The sequence below is a fragment of the Argiope bruennichi genome, chromosome 4 (assembly GCF_947563725.1).
Source record: "Argiope bruennichi chromosome 4, qqArgBrue1.1, whole genome shotgun sequence".
Classification (NCBI taxonomy): Eukaryota; Metazoa; Arthropoda; class Arachnida; order Araneae; family Araneidae; genus Argiope; species Argiope bruennichi.
This window is the reverse complement of record NC_079154.1, coordinates 122,302,598-122,324,019: the sequence shown is the minus strand read 5'-3', so window position 1 is coordinate 122,324,019 and position 21,422 is coordinate 122,302,598. Positions and strand designations below refer to the sequence as shown.

Below are 21,422 nucleotides of genomic sequence, written 5' to 3'. Positions count from 1 at the left end.
ACTAAACAAAAATGGACAAAGAAAATCTGAAATATATACTATAGTGTTTACTTCTCTTGAAAAGTAGCATGATGTTTAGAAGAAAATTGCAGATACTAATGTGAGGTCCAAACAATTCATCGTCATACGTTGGGACTGATAGATATTAAATCCCTGCGATGGAAAGAAATTCACAGATGTGTTTGCCAAAACAATCCACTTTAACTCGCAGCGAGGCCAAGTAAGATATCCGATATCTTATAAAAATAAGGAAAAGACTTATACCTTCTAAATGAATTAATTATCCGCCAAAGACCTGTTCCTGTAAATTGTGTCACGACAAACACCCTCAGTCGACGGTTCACGAGAATCATTTTACTTTGTGACAATTGCCTGCTGACGCCATTGATGATCTCCCCATCTTCCTCCGTAAGTTGCAAAAGTAACATTTGAAATTTCAGTTTCGTTTTTTCTAGGGTATTTTGTATGTAAATTCAAAAAAAAAATTTATTTTGGTGTTTTAAATTATAAATTTTTCTGGGCAATTATAGCATTTGGCGATATTGTGGGATGAAATACAACTGAACGTGATTAGATGTTATACAATCCTGTATGGATATTATAGAATTTTTTTGGTTGAAATATGATTCTTTTAGCATCTGATTTATGATAATGTCATTGTTCAATTTATATATTTAATTCGAGGCGTTCGCATATAATCTAGCACCGACATATAATCAAGCCGAAACTAGCAACAAATCATAAACAATAAAGTAAAATGAAAAGACAATTTTCTTACTTCCATTCAGCATTTTTTAATATATATAAAGTCATCCTATATCAGAAGAGTTAAATGGGTTTGTAAGGTATATTAAAATGCATGTCGAAAAAATTCAATGTCACTAGAAAGAAACACGTTTCAAAGCAAGTGGCACAATGATTAAAAATAAGTAAACATTTCTTACTACAACCATCACTCAATTTTAATTAAAAATTATTTTAGAAGTCCAAAATGAGATCACTTATCAGAGACAATGTCACATTTGTCAAATAAACGTCACTACTTGTGTCGCCGGTAATATATATACATATATGTGTGCGTGTGTATGTTGTCCTTCTCCGTTTCATACCACTACATGTTTTAAGGTGCACTGGAGTTTGAAAGAAATTAGGTGTGGCAAACTTAATTATATCTCTTCAGTCTAATTTCAAAACAGTCAGATTCATTTTAGAAAGACCAATTAAAAAATAGCATGATCTTCAGAAAAAAAAATTAGCCATTTCTTGCATTTGTTTAGATACAGCAGGTCTCACAAATTAATCAAAGAAAAAATATTGAAAAGAAATTTGAATCTAATCCAAAACTTTCTTGAAAAATTATGTTTTCAACTCAATATTCAAAGTAGTATCATAATAGTTTGGTTCGTTTTTTTTATATTTTTGCCATAAAATATATAAAAACGTGTTATAATCTACAAAAATAAATAAATGGAACCCAAGATTATGAGAAGCTCCATTATTTCATACCTTCATAAATTCGAAAAACGTATTTTTGACACTATGTCTGTCTATCTGTTTGTGAAAAAGATGCTTTAAGCTAGATAAATAAAATTCAATATATAGCTTCGAATCCAAACTTGTATATTACAAAAAATGTTGAATGAAATCCATTTACAAAAAGTCTGTCTGTCCAGCTATAAGTTAATACGATAACTACCAAAAATGTAACTAGATTGATATAATTGATACAGAGATTTATCGGCTTAATTGTAGACATGCCTTCACATTGGAATCAAATCCATCAAAAGATTGATAGTCTGTAGATCTGTATTTTCATAAGCTTGTCTAAAAAATGCAGTTGGTTTATCGAATGTAGACTTCTAAAAGAGCTCAAAGGTTGTGCATTTGAATGGTGATCAATGAAAAATGTTGATAAAAGCCATAACTTGAATCTTCAATTCGAACAAAGGACCCACGTAGGAAGAATCAATTTAAATAATACAAAAAAAAAAATGAGAAAAACATCACAATTTATCATTGCATTGAAATAATTCAAATTACGGTTTGTGGTTTCTAATAATGTCTAAGTATTAAATTTTATTGACAATTAAAAAACCTATTACAGTTTATGTGCTAAATTTTTCATTTATGTAAAAATTTTAAGACATAAATATTGATAATAAGATATAATATAGATAAAAAGATAATATAGATAATAAGATAGATAATATGGATAAGGTAATAAATATAGATATTATAGATAAGAAAAGACATAAACGTTTATTCGTTTAAAAAGTTTTGCTTTCATAATTTTAGATTTTTTGATTTTGCACTTTTAAAAATTTAAGGAACTGCGGCTCATTAAATTATATCAGTTTTCACGATAATTACCAATAATAACGATAATAATTAGTTATTTTACATGTTTATTTTGAGGAAAATATTACGATTGATTTTAAAATTACTTGCTAACTTTTCAATTGTTTTTATTCACTGAATCAGTAACCACTACATGGAAGTGACTACGACTCCATCACATTCGACTCCCTATCCAAATTGTTTTGTTGGATTGTGGGTAGTTTATTTAATCTGGGACATTGTTTTAAATTCATATTTTTTCCCTCGCAATATTTATTTAAGAGTATAGTGTCTCAAATGTAGCCATATACTTTATCAATACGATATTTTAACAAACTCTTTGACTGGTTTAACAGCTGGGTATGGCATAGAAAAACTTTAAAATCAAAAGAGAGTGGCGAAATATCTTCTTTTGTTATGGTATCTATTATTGAAGACCGCGACAGCTTTCATTTTGTCTTATTTATCTGTACAGACAGATCTTTTAAATTTTTGATTTCTAGTTCTTGCCTTCTCTTTATTTTTCGGTAACTCAGCGCCGGTATGTGTTATTTCTCATCCACTGTATTGAATGAGGTATTCTTCCGATGGCAGAACTTATTTTTCTTAATAACAAGTTTAATATTTCCTTAAATTTTAATGTCATCTGTCTAACGCCTTGGACATATTTTCAGAATATATTTAGACCAATTTTTGCAGATATATTTCTTAATTTCAAACCAAATACGATCATTATCATCATAACATAGTTTACAAGTATCACAATCATTTGAACAAATTATCTGTGAAATAAAACAACGTTCAGAGACATGTTGCACATGTTCATCAGAATACCGTCAGAAAAGACAAAATCTCTTACAATCAGATCTATAGAGCATTTATTAGTTTGGATTGCACAGAAATATCGAGATATTAATTTTCACTATGACTAGCTTCATTTACACGGTTTTCATTTAACTCAGTTGCTTTAAAATTTATAACGAGCAATTGACAATTTTTGTAAAATTTCTGAGAGACTTATTCTCGTAGAGTCATATTTCCAACTTAATATGCAAATATACGTTTGAATTGTAAATAGATGAATCTAAATTATCGTGCTGGTGTTGATGTTAATTTCAAACGCTTCTTGGCCTTTTAGATAAACAGCATTAATCTCTTTGTTGCGGATAACAACGTTTTCCCATCCTGTGTTTGTTGCCCTGCCTTTTACAGTTTTATATAGATGTAAATGGATTTTATTAAAAATAATTTTAAAAAATACAATTCAATAAATTGGGAAAAAAACAAATAACAAAACACGAATACATTTAACACAACAGTAGTAAAAACTAGAGTGAAAAATATCTAGCGTACAATAAAACTGAATGAATGGACATGGTAATGTGCAGTATGAGTGACATAATAAAGCAATTATAAAAATTAGATACTTGAGAAGTCCTAAGTATATTTTATTCATAAAATGCGAGGAGTATTAAAATATAACTCGGAAATAATTGATATGATTAATGTAATTGGAATAAATCTCTATAATCAATTAGGAATCTAATTATGCTTATGATTTTTTTGAAAGATGAATTATTAAGGAGTCTTTTGTATCAAAGATTTTCTAGTGAAAATGAGGGATTCTGAAGTGTCATGAAACAAAAATAATTTATCGTCCCTTAATAAAAACAATTTATCTTCCACGGGCTATTTGCCGGTTCATCCACTGTTGTGACGTGACCAACCTAATGCCGATAGGCTTATGATTCACGCGAATTTATAACATTTCAGTATTCTAAAATATTTTTTTTACTAAACTGATATAACCGTAAAACATATAATTAAACACAAAATAAAGGAAACGTCAAAAATTCGATTGATTTATTGAGGAATAAACTAGATGGCTAGGTTGAATAGAGCAGCAAAGTGGTATAACTTTATTACCTGATTGCAAAAAATACCTCTCTCAAAATGCTGTTTCTTTTTGACTGGTAGCATTATTTTGAAGAACAATGCACAGACTTATGCGCAGTGAATAGACTTCAATCCGAATGAAGTCGTTACTCAAAGTGAATGAATCGTCGTTACTCGAAGCAAAAAAGACTATGGTATAGCATAACGCTTTCATCTTTTGTCGTAATTTGGACATTCATTGGTCAACAATTTTCTTGACCAATTTGCAACACCAAATAGATTTATCTTACGTCGTGTAGTCGTGTCAAAATTTTATAAAAACAATCTTCGAAAATAATTGTAATTAAAACATTTATTTTATTCATTGCAATTTAACCCTCCAACTTATAGATTTCAAATGTTATTGTCAGCATTTCTACATGTTGAATGGAATTCCTCGTTTTTGTATTTTTGTGCTGATATCTTTTAGCCGCCCATGCAACTTTATTTTGCCTCAAATCTTCAAATAACGTTTAAAAAGCTCTTAACTCCTTTCTTTTTTCATTAAATCGAAATAAGTCGATTTTTCCCCTTTTTCCTCCTCATTCGACGACAAAATAACAATTTAGATAGAATCTGCACTTTATTTATTTCAAACTACACTTAAACAGTAAATAGTATAAATAACATGATTAAAAAATTTGTTTGTTAATGAAATTACGCCGACTCTTAAGACGGCTACGGAAATTTTACCGCCGTGTGTGTAACCTTCGACTTCTGTGAGCGGTAACGGTAAAATATCCGCAGCGGGGAAAAACGCTATATGTGTAACTAGCCTGATACATTTTGCGTACTTCTGTTTTTATTATGGAAAGCTTTGGTTTCGGTTCATTACGGCAAGAAAACGCGATTTGTGCAGGAAGAATGTGCTTAAATTATGAATGAACTAATAATTTAAAAAGGTAGAAAACTAGCAGAATTTAAACTTTATTTTTTTGTTATTTTTTTTCAAAGTTAGGTTTAGCAATGCACCCTCCCCTCCCCGTCCTGCGGGATGATTCCTATCGCGTACGCTCTGTCCTGTTCGTGCATCTAGGATAGAGGCGTCCTGCCCTGAAAGGGTTAAAAAAAGTAACATAATGAGCAATTTTAAGTTGAACTTTTGATGAAACGTAGCATTAAAGATGCTGAAAATTAAAATCTAAGTATTGTTTTTAAATTTCTCCATGGCTAACAATTTTCATACTTTTAAAATTCCGTCTCTTTAATAAATCAAGTTCACAAAATAATTACTTGTATCTGAAAAAAAGTATTTTTCCTTCTGCCAGACAATACAATTAAGGGTAATAAAATAACTGCTGTTCATGTATTTGAAATGAATTTATCCATAAATAATCAGAAGACATTTTTGAGACAAGAATTAATTTTACAATTTCTAAACAGATTCCAGATAATACGTTGTTGAACTCTTCCAAAAATTCACATTTTTTTTCCCTAACTGAATCAAAATGCAGTATTTGTCATCTTACATAAATTATGACCTGTATGAAGCCGACTTTGAAGCTTTCTTAACTGCAAGCATAAATTTGTCTGGTAACTGTCTGGAAATTCTATTTATGTAGTCGCTTATATCACTAATCAAATTTATAATTTAAAACAGATAATTCTGATCTATAGCAATGTGGTATTTCAATTGTTGATTCTTGGCTGATGGGTTTTCGTAAATTTCCAGTTTTGAAGAAATTTTAAATAGACGATGATTAATCAGTTAAAAATTATTAACAAGCTGTGTGCCTGTATCGTGTTTTGTTTGGTACATCATGTAATATTTTTCTGATGTCATATGTGCTTTCATTTGTAATTGAAATATAGTATTTAATACTGCATCCATATTTTTGAAGCCTCTTTTTGCTTTTCATGTGTTAGAATACTTTTGCTGAAAATAAGAAGATTTATTTATTTGAAGGAGATATTTAACATCCTCTTGTTTTAATCATAGCGTTGAAGAAACATTTTCAATATAATATTATAAATTATATATTGAATGTAATTCATTGTTAGGTATTTCCTAAAAATAGTCTTTGAATTGTTTCACATAAAAATAAGTATTGTAGTATAAGTCCTGCACTCAAAAAATGAATTCAAATCAATAATATCTTTAAAGAGCACCATTTTACCAGAGATTTTAAATTCTAATTTAATTTGCGTGTTGTGATTTGTTTCTTTTCAAAAGAAATTTCCTTAGAATAATAATATAAACAAAGGTGTTGCCGCAATGCATTATAGTAGATGAAATTGCATGATTGGATATAGTTCTTTTTCGTTTTGTCAGATCTACGAAAATTGCGCTCAAAAGAAAATAGTTACATTTATACAATATGCTTCTTAATATAAAATCATATTACATTTCTTGATTGCTTTTTTATTAGAAATAATTGCTTGCTGTTATTACTGTTTCGTAAAAATAAAGCATTCATTTTATGATAGTTTTGCAGTTTAATAAGTGTTTTTTTTTAAATAAGAGAAAATAAAATGTTTAGACAATTGTTTTAGGTGTCCATTTCTTCTCTTTTATATCAATACAAATTTCATTTTATATCGTAAAATATTGTTACAATTAAAGAATGTTATATTTTTTTCCATGTCAATACTGAATGCCTTATAACAATACTCTCCAAAAAAACCCATTCCCATCTTTCTGAGAATTGATTTTGCACTATATCAGACCGGCAATTCTTTCTTTCAGAAGAGTGCCAAATGACGATTCCTTCCTAAATATCGACCCTCTGTCCGGGACACAAGGGTTCTCCAACATGCACAGGCAGGTTGCAGTCAAAACCAGCTGTGGTCATGTCATCGGGAAGACAGAGGACGGCGCCTACGTTTTTAAGGTGAGTTGTGTCCTGCATTCATCTTCATGAATAAAAATATGCTTGAGTCTATTCATAGATTCTGCAATGCTTTATGTACCAATACATAAACGTTAAGGCAGTAACATTAAAAAATATTGTACTGCATTAACACTCAGTGTGGCAGAAAATAAGCTTAAATGAAATGCATTTTTGATGTTACAAAATAATATTTTTCACACTAAATATATTTTAAATGCATTATTTTGTTAAAGGAAAGCAAAAGAAGTACGTCAGACATTTTATTAAAAATTCCTTTTATATACTGATCCTGATAGTAATACCCCTACGTAGAGTTCAACAAAATGATATATAAGAATTTTGGAGGTATAAAAATACAAAGCTTTCTTAGAATAGACAACAAAATTACAGGATACTGTTATCCCATGAATTCCTTATAAAAAATTAATTTTGCACTCATAATAATTAGCTAAATGTAGGCCTGGAATCCACACATGATTTTGTAATCATTATATTAAAAATAGCATATTTGTAAATCTTTTCTTTTGATTCGGTATAAAGATTTTAAATAGTTTCGTGAAATTTAAGACAAATGAAGCAAAATACGTAAATTAAAAAATATATATATATATTAATGAAAATAATGTGCATACATGGTAGAAAGCACAATTTCTCAAAAGTGAATTGAGCAATCCTTAGAGTTATTCTAATAAGACATAATCTAAGTAAGATAGATTTACACAATTATCCTGCGAGAAAATGATGGGAAAAGATATGTCTCTAAAGTTAAATATTGCCGAACAAATGAGCAGTTCGTAAATACTTGTTACTGTTTCAAGACCATAAGTTTTGGGAAAGTGGTTTTGGCTTCAAACACCATTTATTACGTTCGTTAATTCTAATAGGTGCCGGGTTCTGTGGTGCTTCAAAGATATGTATGGAATAGATGGAAAACTTAATGCTAACTTCGAAATATTTGACAAATTTTCAATATAAAACATAAAGAATAAACTTATTTAATTTTTTAATGACTTTGCATTAAAAATATTTTAAAATTTCATTTAATAACTTTATTAACTTTGTCTATATACGCTATGATAAAAAAAAACTATTATTATTATTTTTTGCCAAAACGTAACTAGTAATTTTTTATGAATAATGACTTTTTTATTATTGCTATTCTCATTATTGCTTGAATGAATATCTTTCCAAATATCAAGATCAGCCACATAAAGAAATATATAAATATTTTTTCTTAAATCTTATATAAGATTCTTTTATTATTGACAATCTGATAACAACTTGAGATATATATAAGCCAGGTGTTTAAAAATGCAAATAAAACAAAAAATACCTTTTCCAGTTCGATTTATTTTTCAAATTTCGGATAAATATTTAAATGAAAATCTTTCACTAAACAAATATCATATTACTTCAAAATGAAGTTAGTTTTGAAAACCTTTGGCAGATTTCAACTGCCTTCTTTTTGAAATCTGTTTCATTTTCACCAAACTAACTCTAAACACTAAAATAAATAAATAAATAATTTCGTTAAGTGCTTGTTTCATGAAATATTTTGATTAAATGTTTATAATATGAGTGATTATCATACATCCACAAATACATAAGCAAAACCTTCACATGGTTTTTTTATTGCAAAATAAAAACAAATCCTCAAAATGTAGCTAAATATTTGATTTAAGAAATGAGTATCAAAACTAATGCATAACTCTAAAATATCTAGCAAAAAAATTATATAAACTAATGGCCCATATAAATACAATCTGCCTAAAATTTCTTCGCGTTCAATTGAAGACAATTCAGATAAGTTAATAAATGAAATATTAAATAATAGCAAACCGAAAATATTGAACACAAGAGCGAATTTTAAAAGCAACGCCTTTAAAAATCGAATGTTATTTTTCAAACTAAAATTTACATAATAAAACTATAGAACCCTTTTACCAGCAGTAAGAATATAAATCACTTAAAAAAATCGTGGGAAAAATTTTGGTATAATTGAATGTTGGTATATTATTATGATGGTCTGGATTTTCTATGAAAATACAGCTTTTTACACTTTTAGGAATTCCATATACTGATAAATATTTAAATACAATACCTTATGCAAATATAAAAAGCTGAATAAATCAAATTGTGTATTTAATCGACTAATCAAACTGATGTTAAATATATATTTGATTGCTTTTACTTGAACTTTCTGCTTTGGAATTACAAATCGAAGGCATAAATTTAACAATCTCATTTAATTTTGTAAACCTATTTTGCTTATAAAAAATGCTATTCAAATGTATCCCATTTATTCAAGACAATATTTTCATTCTAAAAGATATTGCTTCTTACGAATCATTTCTTAGAAATAAAGTTGGGCTTTATATCAAAGATTTTTGTATTTGTATTTGTTGGTTCTTTTTCTCTCACATTTTTCCATCGGTGTGAGAAAAAAGTAAGTAACCAAACAAAGCATCGCCGATGAAACTCATTCCATCGAGAATTTCCCAGAATCCTCCTGCAATATCTAAAGTATTACTACACACTCTCCTGGGGCTCTACGTAAGCGAGGATGTTAAATTTAGTGGCAAATTGGGAACGCCAGAAGCTACGCTTTAGCCCTAAAGTATGAAATATTTAATGGCGAGAACTTGTTCCCTTTTTATCAGAGTATCATTCTTCCGTGATGTGAAACAGATATCTCCTCTAATATTACCACAAATAAAATTCTTTGTTCGTAAATATATGCGCTTGACTCTCGATGGTTTTCAATTTGGGACATGGTGTTTGCATTAAAGCCTTCCATAAGATGTTGGAGATGTAAAGCTCTTCGTAAATATGATGTTGGCGGGTTAAATTGCGTTCGTAAGCTTCTTTCCATTACCTCATTTGAATACCATAACGAGGCTTATGTGTACAAAAAAGGAGTGGTTGGGCTTTGAAGTGCGGAACTGGAAATATGATAAGCTGGAGTGTATTTTTTGTTTTTTAGCGGTAGACAGTATGCAAAATAGTTTAGGTAATTCAATAATTCAATAATTTGAATAATTCAAAATTTTATTTTTTTAGAGAATAATAGATAAAAAATACTTTATGTTAAACTTAAAGAAAGAATAAATTATAGTTGAGAAAATAATTGAAAAATTTTCATTTCACCTTTGAGGTCAATCTTATTTTCAACTACATTGATAAATATTTGATTTTTTCCGAAAATATGTTGATTAAAATTATTTTTGTGTCTGAGTATGTATCTGAGTGTCTGAGAGTATGTGTCTGAATCTTTATAAAGTATGATAACGCTGCAAACTTAAAATAAGGAATCAACCAAAAAGTTATTGTTTACGAATTATATTTTTTTCACTTGATTCCCATTTGAGATATGCATAATATATTAAATCAAGCCTATTTTTGTATGTAACAAGCATCTGCGGTTTTCTGTGAACAGAAAATAATTAAGAAAATCTAGGATTTCAAAATATTGCTATGAAGAAAATGAAATTGAATTACTTACTTCATTTTCGTAAGCTCTGAAAATGAATATTAGATTTAAAAATAGAAATTAATATTTGCTTTTCACAAGTTTTGTTGAAACTTTTATTCTGGGTCATAAATATTTATTAATTTTATATTTTATTAATTAATTACTATGTTCAATTAAAGTTGTTAAAGCATTTTATGAAATTTTGAAAATAAAAATGAGACTTCAAACGGAAATTAATATTTGTTTTTCACTAATTTTGTTGAAGCTTTTATTCTTGAACATAAATCCTTATGTTTTATTGATTTTATATTTAATTAATTAATATCTTCAATTAAAGTTGCTGAAACATTTTATGATTAATTATATTAAAATGACTTCTAGAAACTTTACATCAGATAAGGATAAAATGAATATTTTCCGAAATTGCACTTCTAGTCAAAAGTTTATTTTTAAAACCTTCAGAAATAAATAACAGATTTCATGTTGTTTTGTTTTTTATTGCAGGGTATCGCGTACGCCACACCACCTGTTGGAACGAGAAGATGGAGAAAGCCCGTGCCTTTGTGGGTGGATAGCGCCTGGTGCGATGAGCACCAGACGCAGGAAGCATTCACATTTGGTTCCAAATGCTTTCAGCTGAACCCTTACACAAAGATGTACGAGGGAAGCGAAGACTGTCTCTTTCTTAACGTGTGGACACCATCATTGGATTCATCGGTAAGATATAAAGGTTATATAATTTTACTTTTAATCCACTTGGAGCCTATGTTCACAAAGCCAATGAAAATTCAGCCAATGAAGTTTCAATCACATTATGAACTTAATTCTAAATTTAACACTAGCTCATGCCTTGCCACAGAAACCAGAATAAAAGGAAATTAAGGAACGGAGAAAATTTACAAGAAATTCCAATTCTGAATAAACATTAACATTCTTAAAAACCTTTATTTTTAGAATTTTGGGCGTGCATGGAAGAAAAAACAAATAAATTCTTTTGCTTAAAAAAAATCGGAAACCACTTAAATGTCTTCAATGCAGTTTTTGAATGAATATATATGTATGTACAAATCTATATACTTGTTTATATATTCATTTAAAACTTCATTCAGATGGTAACATTATTCTTTGTTTCTTTTCTATTTTTTTTTCCTAATTCTTTATATGCAAGTGAATTGAAGGAGCTTCAAATAATAACTGCAAGAATAATAGCAAAATAAAAATAATTATAATAAAATGGATCACAAGTAAGCCAATATAGTGTTTCTAAATAAGGTCTGAGTAAGAAGTTTAGAAGTCTAGAAGTTACGTTTAAGGAACCAGATTCCAAAAAATCGGAAAACGATAAAGATTCCAAGAGGAAAACTATTCGTGGAAAGAATTTATTCTTTATTTTTTTTTCTAAAGGAATACTTTTATGGGGAGTTTCATTATATTTTCAGTAAGAAAGTCAAGTGAGTTAAAATGTCCATTTTTAAGAACGTAACGTAAGCATGTTATTTAAAAATATTTAACTGGATTTTGATACTTAATGAATTTAAATATTTGATTTATAAATAATATTTGATGAGTATCACAGTAATACAAATTTATATTTTTATTCAAAATTACCTCTAGTCTTATAAATCAACAAACTTTATAAACTTGATACTTGATGTCTATCAATCACCCAACTCACTGTAAAGATCGCTGCATTGTTAAATAAATAAAAAAAAAAATTAAAAAATCAGTCCAAAATCCATCTAAAAGTATGATTTTATTAAATTTATAAAAGTTTGATATATTTAAACAATAGTTAAGAATTCCGAAGACTAGTGAGGATTATTCGTAATGAAACCCTGTATTTCATGCTTAATGTTACTAAATAACTGAGAACACTTTTATTATATTAAGATGTCTTCTTCAGTTCCCCATTGTTAAGAGATTATATCTCTCTTTTTACAGATGTAATCAATTTATGTTATTATTCTTTAAGATTACTTAAAGTTATTACACAATCAAGAAGTAATAGTGCATTAATGACGGATTAATTCTAAATGCATTATTAATAAAAACGATTCTAATAGCTGTCGCTTTTTCTAATTAGTATGAAATGTTCTGATATGATTTTCTTCAATTTCTGTTTTCAGTTAAATAAATCGTTACTAAAAATAGAAGCAGACTAATTTTATGAAGGTACCCATGAAATTCGAGCTTTTTTCCAACGTGAACGATGTTTAATTGGGAGTTTGATTTTATATATATACAACACTTAATTGAAATATAAGATAGGCTGGTTAATCCCCAGCCTTTTCCTGTTCAATTTCAGTTAATTTAATATTATTCTCAGCAGATTCTGACAGATATTTCTTTTCCTTTCTATAAATAAGCATCGTCAAGGGAATGGAGTTGACACTTTAATGGGTCAGCGAAAGCAGTGGGAGCTTTCTTAAAGAATAAGGCTATATATATTCCTTTAGATACTAAAAAACATCAAAGGATTTTTTTTTGTTTTAATTCAAATTTAAATGTGTCAGTATGTATTTCCTTATTAAGTTAGTGTTAATTTATATCAATCTATTTTAATGAATTCGAATGCGTGGCTTATTTGTTAATTCTCTAAAATCAGAATGATTATAATTGTTAAGAAAAAACTCCAAGCCATAAGAATTATGATTCTGAATGAATTATCTTAATTTGATACAATTTTCGCATTTGTTTAGAATATACGAAAGCAAAATGTATTAAAATTATTGTCAACTGTTGTATTATACATCGGAAGCTTAAAAAATCATTATTGATCTATTAATGTTAGCGAATATGCAAATCTTTTCCTTTGTCTGTAATATTTGCAAAATTATTTGTATTTAATAATTCTTACTTTCTTATATTATTCGGGAATATGGATCTTTGAATCGATATGAAATTTAAAACGTACTAAAACATGCATATAAATAAATGCTGATTATAATTAATGTGTGCTACTATTACACTTTACTTTACACTTTACTAGTACACTTTAATGGGCCATTTTTTTCTAGTCATATTATGTTTAAATATTTTTAGGTTTGAAATTAGAATAAGAAAAGGGATTCATTTAGCTTATTAGATAAATTTAATTTCATTAATTAATTAATCTGGTTAATTAATAATTAAGTAGCAAATCAAGACACATCATTTTGTCTCAGATAAATAACTGAAGCATCTAAGTTTCTGACTTACTAAAAAGATGTGTCAGAACTTATGTCAACCTACATAAATTCATACAAAGATTGATAAATTTGGTGGGAAGCATACTTCCCACGGCCCTAGAAAGGGTTAAATTAAAAAGTAGTAGAAAAATAAATCAAATAAAACGAGTAGAATGTACCAAATTCAGACTACGGCTTTTAAATAGCTACCATACATCTCTTAATAGATAAGTTTTAAAAAAAAATTTAAAAAAAAAACAATAACTTACAGAATTATTTTAAAGGATCGATAACTTTTAATGTTTGAGAGATTATTAATATTCTAAAGAAAAAAAAATTAATAACTATATAAATTTCAAATATATAAATAACAATATATAATAAATATATAAATTTAAAACTTCTAAGATAATTAATTTAACAAAAAATATTTTCAAGCATAAATCTATAGAAATGGATATGTTTTTAATGTTATTTATCATTTGTTTGACATGGATCGGAATATAATGACGTAATTATAATGTTAATACTTAAAATAGATATTCATAATAATAATAATAATAATAATATATATATATATATATATATATATATATACATATCGTCCAATATTTATCAGTTATCTATTATATTAACTTGTTGAATACATATGAAATCCCATTCATCGATATCATTCTGTTTTTAGTCGGCGTCCTGGCATAGGGGTAGCGTGTCTTACATGTGATCTGGATGTCCCGGGTTCGAGTTTCGGTCGGGCGTGGTTGTTCTGTCTGTGAGGTGTATGAATGTACCGCCCTGTAAAAAGGACTTTTGCAAGCGAATGAGACGCTTGAAGTAGTTAAGTCGTACTGTTAGCCCTATTTAGCGCTCTTGTAAAATCAAAAGACGCTCCCTCGGCTTAAATCGCTGACAAAACTATCAGCGGGCTTGTCAAGTGCCATGAGTAACAACAACATTCTGTTTTAATGTTATTGCAGTCAGAGAAAAATTAAATGGATGGAGAAGTAGAATTTTAACGAATTTCTGTGCATTATCGTTATTCACTCAAATTATGCAACAAAATCTCTCGAATGTAATTTAAATGTCCATGTGTAAACTCATTTTGCGCAAATTGTAACGAAATAAATAGATAGAATATTATAAATATTGACATTTTCGAAGGTGTATTTGCACAGGTATGTAATTATCAAAGCATTAACATAATATAAATGATTAGTTTTGAATTTTTCCCATCTCCCGTAGGAGTATAAAAATTTAGTAAACTCTTCTAACAGTTTTTCAGTGAAAACGATTTTAAAACTAGTAACGTACGATAAACTTCCATATCGCGTGCGTAGTAGCAATTTCGAAACACCTTCCAGACACTTTGCAAACTGACGGAGAAAAATTTAAATTTTAAGCAACTTATAATATATTCTCTTCCGCTTCACGAAGATCGATTGGTATAAAATTCCTATTATTCTCTTGGAAATCTGCCAATAACATTTAAAATAGTGTTTTATAAAACTTAGGAAAGTTTTCTACATTAAATCGAGAAATAATACTTGTTTCTTTATGATTTTGAGATAATTTAAAGTGATAGATGATCATGTTTTGATAGTTTATATACATATATCTCTAAGTAATGTTTCCTTCATGTATCCAGGGAAGACAAATGAATTCATAATCGTATCGCAGATCTGAAAATGAAGGGCTTCAAAATATAGAGGGAAATGTGATTATTTATGTGTTAGTACGTGATTTGTATTTAATTAAATAAAATAATTAATATTTTAGTGAGCTCTTATCTGATATTTAAGTACAAACAAATTAAAACGATGTTCTAATTGAAATAAGCTGATAAAACTGCCAAAACGATTAATTCCCTTATACACAATAATTCAAGTTTTAACAGACTACAATAATAAGATTAAAGACAAAAAGATGTGTCAAAATTTCTAAATTATTATTAATATTATTAATCAAATAATTAATTACATATAGAAATATTTCGAAACTGAAGAATAAAAATGCAGAATCTTGTCAGATTAAATATTCCATTGCTGGGATTAATTTATAAGATGCCTTTTTAATTATATTTTATATTTTTGCATTAAAATTAATACTTATTATCGGATTATGAATGATTATTCAGTCTATTCTTATAATTTGAGCTACAGGTAACTTGATAATTATCCTTTATTTGAAAGTCACAATGCCAGATTATCAGTTGCCAATTGCATATGATAGCTGACCAGATACGAATATTGTAATTGGCAAAAATTATCTGAATATATAAGATGAATACAGTGTGAAACTTATTAAAGAGATATCAGGAAATGAAATGTGATATTTCAGGCAAGAAAATGTGCAACAATGATAATACATTACAACTTTATCTAGATGAATTGTTGTCAACCATTATAATGGAGAGTTAATTTTAAAACTCACTACTCATTTTATCTCATTACAATAGATTCTTTCGCTGTATTTGTAACATGATATGTAAGCTATAACGAATGAGTTATAAATATCTATTGATAAATTATAGATTAAATTATAGTGAATATGCTAAACAACATTTTCAATTCCTTAGTTAAATTTATTAGCAGAGCCTGGTTTAATTTTATTAGTTTATTAGTTAAATTTATTAGCAGAGCCTAGACAATAGCGTCAAACAATCTGAATACTTCAATCATCTAGGAAAAGTTTTGAAATTCAATAATTTGATCTAACAAACTTTGTCATATTCCAAGAATATTTTATGTAATTGTTATTAATATCCATATATACTATCTTTTCTTTAAAAAAAACAATAAAACTCTCGAGCAATATCAAGAACAGCATATAACGAAACAAGCTGGTTGTTGTTTTTTATCGTAAATAATTTTTAAAAAATCAAGTATTGCTTAAAATGCAATTATATTTTAAGAATGTGCAATAATTCGATGAGGAATTTATCCTTGAATCAGACGATCATTTACCAAAGTTATATTAGAATTACATGCTTACGTTTTCTGGTTTTGTTGACAAAACTTTTATTTGTAAACAAATATCTGAATGATTTCAGATCTATTCTTTTTTTTTGGTAGTCAAACAAAGAATAAGTATTGTAGTGGAGAGCTTAATTTTAAATTTCAAGGTCCATTCAAGGTTAAAAGGTCTAAATCTGTATTTTTTTTTAAGTGGACCTATAGTGAACTTTTTTAAATATAGCTTGTTCGGTATCAGGGACACAAACATCATCTTGAAGGTTATCAACAATGATGACAAATTTAATTGCCAATAATCTATCCAAGACATTCGATACCTCTCCAAGACAGTCTTGTGGTTCTTGAAACTTTAATATTACAAACGAGTCAAATGAATTGGTATATGAAACATTAAAAGTCGAAATTAATTGTAACATATCAAATTTTATACTCATAATTCTAATATTGACATTGATTGTTATTTTCAAATTATTTTGAATTTATGGTGAATAGCATATAAGCCAGTTAACAACTCTTCTACGCGAATGATCGTATTGGTATAATGGTTTAGTTACTGGACTGCTAACCACAAGGTCCCAGGGTCTGTCCTTGCGCATCGCCTATCGCTAAATTGGTGACCTCGGACGATGAACCTTCAACGTTCTGATCAGCTGTTGTGACGCCATCTACCTGCAATTAAAGTCGTCAGACTCACTTGGCGCAGCAAAGTCGCCAGACACACTTGGCGCATCAGCACCCACACATGCTCGCCATAACGCTTGGCGCTATTCAACTGGTCACCGGCCCATTTAGATAAAAGCTACTCAATACATCACTACTCAACAGCCGTATCGTTCGTCCCACCTCCGACTCACGGGAGGGAGAGTACTGTGGTCAATAGCATATAAGTCAGTTAACAACTCGTCTACCCGAACGATCGTTTTAGTATAATGGTTTAGTTACTGGACGGCTAACCACAAGGTCCCAGGTTCTATCCTTCGCGCATTCTCATATCGCTTCAAATTCCATTTGTTTTTATTTGATCCGAGCTGAAATCGAAGAAGCATACCAAATTTTGAAACTAATTCATGACATAAAAAGCTTAATCAGTAATTATTATATTCTTCTAACTTTCTAAATGCATCAAACTGTAGTCCCAATATAAGAGTGGAAAAATTTCAACAAGCAGATGAACTGCTTTATTCCAATAAAATTTATCATTTTGCTGTATGCAGGAAATTTTGAGATGATTCTACAATGATAATAAGCATTGAATAATAGTATTTGAATTGAATAAGAAATAACTAATCGACTCGTTAAAATTATTAAGAATACTAGTAGAACACATATTGTATAATATTCTATGATATTAAACAGTATTTTCTATATTGTGTAATATTGTTGAATACTGAATAGGCTTTACTTTCATGGAACTGAAAATGCGCTTTGAGTTATGATCAGATAATAAAAGTCAGTACCTTCATCTTTTTCACCAATCTCCCAAAATTTTCTCATCACACTTTCGAAGGAATTTTTGACTTTAAAGATATTTCGCACGAGCCCTGCCAGAATTAAAGTGAGCTAACAGTGAAAACATATATATAACCGTCAGCCACCTATCCTGAATTTTATTCAGTTAATCTAGATAAAACATGATTTTTTTATCCAAATCCTACATGGAATTTACATGTTACACTAACATAGAGGAGTTCTCTAAAGATCAACGGATCTCTAATCGCCAACAGTCGATCGTGATTTCCAGATTATGGGTGTAGACGGACCAATACGGAGTCCTTAGTTCTAGGAGTTTACAGATTGCAGGAGATAAATAATTTCTAATGAAATTGTTTCTGATATTTTATAACTAAAGTGATTACGCATTGAATAAAATGCTTTTTCTCACATTATTTTATGTTAAACTATATTTATATTGACGCATTGAAAACAGGCAGTTAACTCTCCATGGCCGAATGGTCATAACACTGCTCTCATAATCAAGAGATTGTGAGTTCGAATCCCGCTAGAGACAATGCCATTCACAGTCTATGTAAATATTTAATTCCTTGATTTTATGTTTCCCTTTATTTCCTGATCCAGAAGATTCTGGACATTTCTTTAGTTTACCAGACAAGTGTTCTGGACTTTTCTTACTGTCTCCAGAAAAGTATTCTGGAACTTTCTCTGCTAGTATAAAAGCAAAAGATTTATCAGTCACTGTGTTCTGAGTTCAGTTAATAAATTGGTTTAGCTCTACTTCTTGTGTGTGTGTCATTGAGCTCTGTACTAAAGTATCTACGTGACAATATAATAATAAAAATATGAAAACCTTTCACTCATTGATTAATATTTATGCCAATTGGAATAAAGTTTACTGAGATTGATTATATTTAATAATCAATAGTTTTAAAAATCTGTTTTTAGGATACTTCTTTTGTAAAACAGCTACAAACGTGTTTTGAAAATATGAGTAAAAACTTCGCTAAATGCATAGGAATTTTATTAAAAGCGGTTATTAGTTTAAGACCCGCTTGACACAAGCTGCATAAAAATACCGTTTATCAGTTCCTAATTTCTGCTTTGGATTCTTACATTTTTCGTGGGTTTTTTTCCTCTCTCATGGGACATAAAAAATGCTAATGACGCGTAAAAGGTTAATGACACGGAAATTCTATCGCACCGGTGCTGAATATAACGGATGACACATATCATTGAGCAATTTTTAAAGTGATTTGTTTCTTTATTTTTCTTTTCTATTTATCGATGGCCTGCATTAGATTATGTAATGTGGCTGTGGAAATAGTGAGTCGTTAATTATCGTTAAAGAGTTTAAGTAGTTATCAAAACTCAATCAGTGTCAACAAAATTTATTTTCAAACTCTTTCTCATTTAATTTTTAAATATTTATTCTCTTAGAAAAATTCTGTGAAAGATTGCTAATGGCTCATAGTATTTTAAACCAATTACCCATCAGTTAAGAAATTATTTTTCAATAAATTTAATTGATTGAAAAGGAACTATTACAATTTAAAGATATATGAGTCAGTCTGCTTTGCGATGAAAGAACAAAAGCAGCAGAAATGTTTCCCTTCAGTGATTTTAATAAAAAAAATTGATAGTGTCAAATTTTGATTTTAATGTCAAATTACCAAAGAGAATCTTCGGTATCTTTAGGTATATGTTGAAAGTATTAGGGATTTTTGTCCCATCACTCGGAGCGTGAGGAAATGCTGAAGTCATCCGTTTTCCAGAGCGAGTGCAGAATTAATTCAATAAAAAAGTGGGCATTGAATCAGGAAATAAGAGAACCTTTTAGAACAATGTCAATATGCACTAAATTATGAAATTAACTAGGATTAAGATTTAGAGATAACATTACACTCAAACATTGCAATAAAAATTGAATGGCGACTCGGTCTTTTAGATCACCTCGTTTCTTAAAATAAGGCATTAATCACTCTTTTGTTGTCGATCTTTTCCAAACGTTTGCAGTAGTATAATTGCATTATTTTTTTGTCCTTGAAGAAATTAAATACAGCCTTCAAAGACAATTGTGAGATCTTTCCTTGCAGATAATTTAGAAGTTTGGTTTTAGTTAAGTTACTTTTTAACGTCTTTACATCTTCACTTTATCCGTTTACATACTTCATCTTTAGATGTTGTAACAGTACCGATCTGTTCATTCAATCTATCCAAAATTTTGAAAGTATCATTATAACTTTCACTAGAAATTTAAAGATAATTCGCTTTTCAATTTTACTAGATACAATGTGTCCATTAATCTTTCCAGCAAACATTTAAAAGAACGCATAAATAATTGAAGATGGTCAAATGGTTTTAAAATTTTGATTTGAGCAATTTATCATGGTCACCATATCAGTATATATCAAAACCTTCTGCCACTATTAAAATATTTTTAGGTTATAATTTATTTATTCTTGTAGGATATAATTCAGAATGCAATGGAAGATGTTGATCACGAGAAATGTATGATTAGAACAAAGATATATGAAAAATGCCAATAAAAGAAGAGTGTAATATCTAAGTTAACAAAACGTTTTTAAAAGAATTCTAACAACACACTATTATTACTATACTTTCATCAGCGATAGAAAAAAGAATCCCCACTTGAATCGGTTGCGAAATGTTATGAAAAATAATTTGAGGTTAAAAATGATATTCTTTGAGTTAAAATTTTTCTATAACACTTTTTATAATTCATATGCATATGTTTTTCTTTCGATCCCCATATTTTAATCAAAAATAATTTTCTTGCTTTTTAGTGTAATTATAATATTTATAAAAAGTGTTAATAGTTTAATAACAAGTGTTAATATAATAAATATAACAAGTGTTAAATAGTTTCTTAAATCAATATTAGACATCTAAGAAATAAAACAATCAATATATTTTTTCTTTTTAAAATTCACTATTAGAATAGTATCAAAGTAGATACTATTTTTCTCATAAAGTTAAAATTAATGAATTAACTATTAATTTTTTTTTCTTTCAACGAAAGTACAAGAATGTAAAAAAAAAAAAAAAATCAAATCTGTCTCAAAAACTGAAATATAGATTATAATTTTTTACCTTTGTCAACATGTACTATATTTTTATAAAAATTAGTCATTTTAAATAAATGCACTATAAATTAATTTTTGTAAAATTGTTATTAAAATACAATACTTAACCTTTCTCAACTATGAATACTCATTCGAACTTCGGCATTGAA

General features: G+C 28.5%; 1 protein-coding gene across 2 annotated transcripts in view; it reads left to right on the top strand.

Annotated features, from left to right (window-relative positions):
• LOC129966030 (para-nitrobenzyl esterase-like) overlaps positions 1–21,422 on the top strand; it is a 267,621-nt gene that overhangs the window by 181,831 nt on the left and 64,368 nt on the right. The window contains exons 4-5 of one of the 2 annotated variants that reach the window (XM_056080378.1): positions 6,962–7,103; positions 11,080–11,292. In XM_056080378.1, the coding sequence (XP_055936353.1) occupies positions 6,962–7,103; positions 11,080–11,292 (355 nt within the window). Of the gene's footprint in view, positions 1–6,958; positions 7,104–11,079; positions 11,293–21,422 lie in introns of both variants that reach the window. The other variant, XM_056080377.1, reaches the window with a different exon arrangement.